The sequence below is a fragment of the Phytophthora parasitica genome (assembly GCF_000247585.1).
Source record: "Phytophthora parasitica INRA-310 unplaced genomic scaffold supercont2.6, whole genome shotgun sequence".
Taxonomy (NCBI): domain Eukaryota; phylum Oomycota; class Peronosporomycetes; order Peronosporales; family Peronosporaceae; genus Phytophthora; species Phytophthora nicotianae.
In genome coordinates this window covers 668395-671777 of record NW_008648992.1, presented here as the reverse complement: position 1 = coordinate 671777, position 3383 = coordinate 668395, and the positions used below count along the sequence as shown (strand labels likewise).

General features: G+C 47.1%; 1 protein-coding gene across 1 annotated transcript; it reads left to right on the top strand.

Moving 5' to 3' along the window:
• Positions 1 to 1612: 1612 nt before the first annotated feature.
• Positions 1613 to 2566, top strand: PPTG_03904 (hypothetical protein; the record flags this gene model as incomplete). The annotated part of the gene is made up of 1 exon (XM_008897691.1): positions 1613 to 2566. The coding sequence occupies one exon, from the start codon at positions 1613 to 1615 to the stop codon at positions 2564 to 2566; it is 954 nt and encodes a 317-aa protein (XP_008895939.1).
• Between the last annotated feature and the right edge of the window lie 817 nt (positions 2567 to 3383).

Genomic DNA, 3383 nt, shown 5'->3' with positions numbered 1-3383 from the left:
GCACATATATCCAGAAGCGAAACAGTTACAGAGCGTGGTGAGGTGGTGGACGCGCGCCACATGTGGCTTGTTCTCGGGGGTGGGGTTATGAAATGAGAGGCTCGCAATCGTCCCTCATTTTTTCTAAAATTTCAAACGTAGAGAATTATCTTCTGGGGAATTATGATAGATTACCGTCGCCAAATTGTAATGGCTGTCCCTGCTGTGCGATTTCGTTGGTGACTCAAGTCACTCCCATACAGAAATCTAAAAAGCAATCTTAATGAAGCCAAGCCTTTAGAACATGTTGATAATAAGTGTAAGAGGAAAGCTTTTCAATGTCGCGTTAGTTACCTCAATCTCTCCTAAAAAAGGATTGTCTCAACTGGCCTGTGCAATGCGCGGCTCAAAGCGGTGCTCATTGCTGGTCTTGCCTTCGCAAATACCAGGGAGTCCAGCTTTGAGGGTACCCGCGCGGTTGCTTTGGCTACGCGCGCTTCCATCTGCTCACGTGGACCTTTGTAACATCAAATCAAATTTTAGGGTATTTTAGCAAAAAATTAAAACCCTAAAATGTCCTAAATACTGATGGGAAAGAGTCGAAAGCACCGCCTCTCGTAAAAATTACAGCATCTTAAAGCATAATTGCATAAATAGCCCGCACTTTTTAGTTTTTTTTTATAACAATCCCCCTGGATTCCAGGCAGGCTGGAAAGGCCAGCCTGAAAGGTCCGCTTTCCAGCTGCAGCTAATCATACAGATGGCGCTGCCGAATCGAAACTGCGATTGTACGTCGCGAATCGTTTTGCTGCAAGCTGTTGGATCACATGAAAACCCCCTCGTTTTTTTTAAATTTTGCACTAGAGTACTATTTAGTAATTATTTTAAAAGTTCTTATAAAGCAAGCGGTTTAACAATAGAAGCATCGGCTTTCCCAGTTATTTATAAATACTTAGTGATGATACTATGTAATACTTCGAAGTATAATTTCTATTTAATATAGTACCGATAGAGATGGGCACTAGTGTCTCGAATCAGAAATCGTAACACCAGCGAGTTGTTCTTATGGTTTTCTAAATCATAAACGCATTAGCAATGGATTTCACTAAAGCTGAACCCTGTAGCGTAGACCGTATCGTGGTGCTGTCGTCAACAACAGAGCTGGTTGTAGAGGCTGTTGAACAAGCATTCCTACAGTGGATCGTTAGACGGCATATTTAGTTGAGCAAGATTAATAATTTCCGTTTTTAGAAGCTCTAACCAGTATTAATAAGAGAATAGACTCTAAACTATTTCTTAAATATCCACTTACATGTATTAATACAGTATTATTAAAGATAAAGAGTACCGGTACTGTAAACGGCTTGTGCAACAGGAAAGATGTGTTGCTGTTGCCAACGCGCATAGACATCGTACGGCTTTCCCCGGATCAGAGCCTCTCGAAGTTCGACTGTTCGAGTCGAACAATCTGATCGAGGCGACAAGGGCTTTGTTTAATACAGTGTACAGGTATTTGGTACAACGTATGTACCGATTGCACTTCGCGAATCGCGAATCGCGTGTCGTGTCCGCCGGCATTCTAGGTTTTCTGGCAGAGAACACAAGTGTGCTTAGCTGTCTTCCCAGTCGAAAAATGAAGCCAAATTTCGGTATCATGTTTGCAGCGATCGCCTTCACCGTTGTCCACGCTGGTAATTCTTTGAAGGGTTCTAAACTTAAGGACTCAGCGGTGGACTCAAACTCTGCGTCGAACTCCGGGGAGTCGTGGGATTTTACCTGGGACGCCTCGGGCTCTGGCAATGGCTACAAATGTGATGCAATCTGTCCGACCGACTACGAACCAATTTGTGGGTCTGACGGCGTGACGTATACGAACGACTGCGCGTTCGGCATTGCCCTATGCAAAACGGCAGAACTGAGTTTGTTGGCAGTAGGCGAATGCGCTGGCGGGTCAATAACTTCGTCAGCTGAATCATCGAAGTCAGGCAGCATTGCCACTGCGTGTCCTGACGCGTGTCTCGATGTGTACGATCCCGTGAGCGACGAGAGTGGGAAGACGTACTCGAACGAGTGCTACATGCGGATGGCCAAGTGCAAGAACCAGAAGAAGGACGTAGACATCCTGGCAGAGTATAAAAGGCTCTATGGACGATCTTTTGGTGCCTCGCGTGACGACAGCGCCGGCGATGATTCAGCCAGCAAAGAGAGTTCAATGAAAGGGACCAAAGCCCCCAAGAAGTCAGACAATCGCACTAAGAGTTCGAAGGCATCCAAGTCAACGAAAACTCCTTCGGCCAGCGCCAGCGGTATCGGTAGTCTCGGCTCTGACGGCGTCAGCGGAAGTGGAAACTCGACGTCCAGCAAAAACTGCGCTGGTGCTTGCCCCGACATTTATTCGCCCGTGTGCGGCTCTGATGGAGTTACTTACTCAAGCTCGTGCCATCTCGAGCTCGCTAGTTGCAAAAATCCGAAGCTTAAACTTGCCCAAGCTAGTGAGGACTCCTGCGCCGGTTCTGCGACGACCACTTCACAGCAGCAAACTATTTCTGACAAGACGTCCAAGCCGACGAAAACCACCACTGTTTAGAGTGCAAAATATAAGCGCTACTGTAGCGTCACTGTGGAGCGTCATTAGAAAACTAAATGTAGAGCGTAAAGGCAATGTTAACGAAACGCGTGAAGTCTCAACACTTGCGCAGCAAGAAGTTCAATTAATTCAATTCAGCCGCAGTCTGCGTTTGCGTATTTCAATTCGCTAACCAGTCTTCAGATTTAAGAACCCAGACCAGTCTGCGTTCTTAAATTCCAAATCTCGGAGAGCAGGGTAACGAATGGGATGTAATAGAGACACGAGAATCTGAGAAACATATCTGATAATTCTTTGTTTGGTTCCACTTTTTGAGATGCAAAAGTTTTGCATCTCAAAAAGTTTTGCAGCAAAACTTTCATGGGCAATTAGCACAACGAACGGAATCAGAATATAAGTTAGTCTAGAAATCCCCTCCCCATGGACTCCGATAGCGAAGACGATAATATCCTGGCATACCGCCGCGGGGTGAACCCGTCGCTGGTCTTCATGTCGTCACCCGACTCGAGCACCGCAGTGGAAACCCAGTCCACTGTGTACTGACGCCGCTCGTTCAACACCTTGCCAGCTTGATCGTGTTGTGACGACGGAGGAGCGTTAGTCTTGCGAGGCTTCCTGGCTGGGCGGAGCAAGCGTCTCGCTGAGTTCGGCTCGGGCTCGGGCTCGTACGAGAGAGACGTCACGTTCTTCCTCTGGTACAAACATGACGCGCTGCAAAGCGCTCAGAGTACCCGCATCATGCAGCTCGTTGCTGCATAGATGGTGGCACAGATAACACAGGGATCGGTGGTCGTTATCTCGGGGAACGAGCAATCGA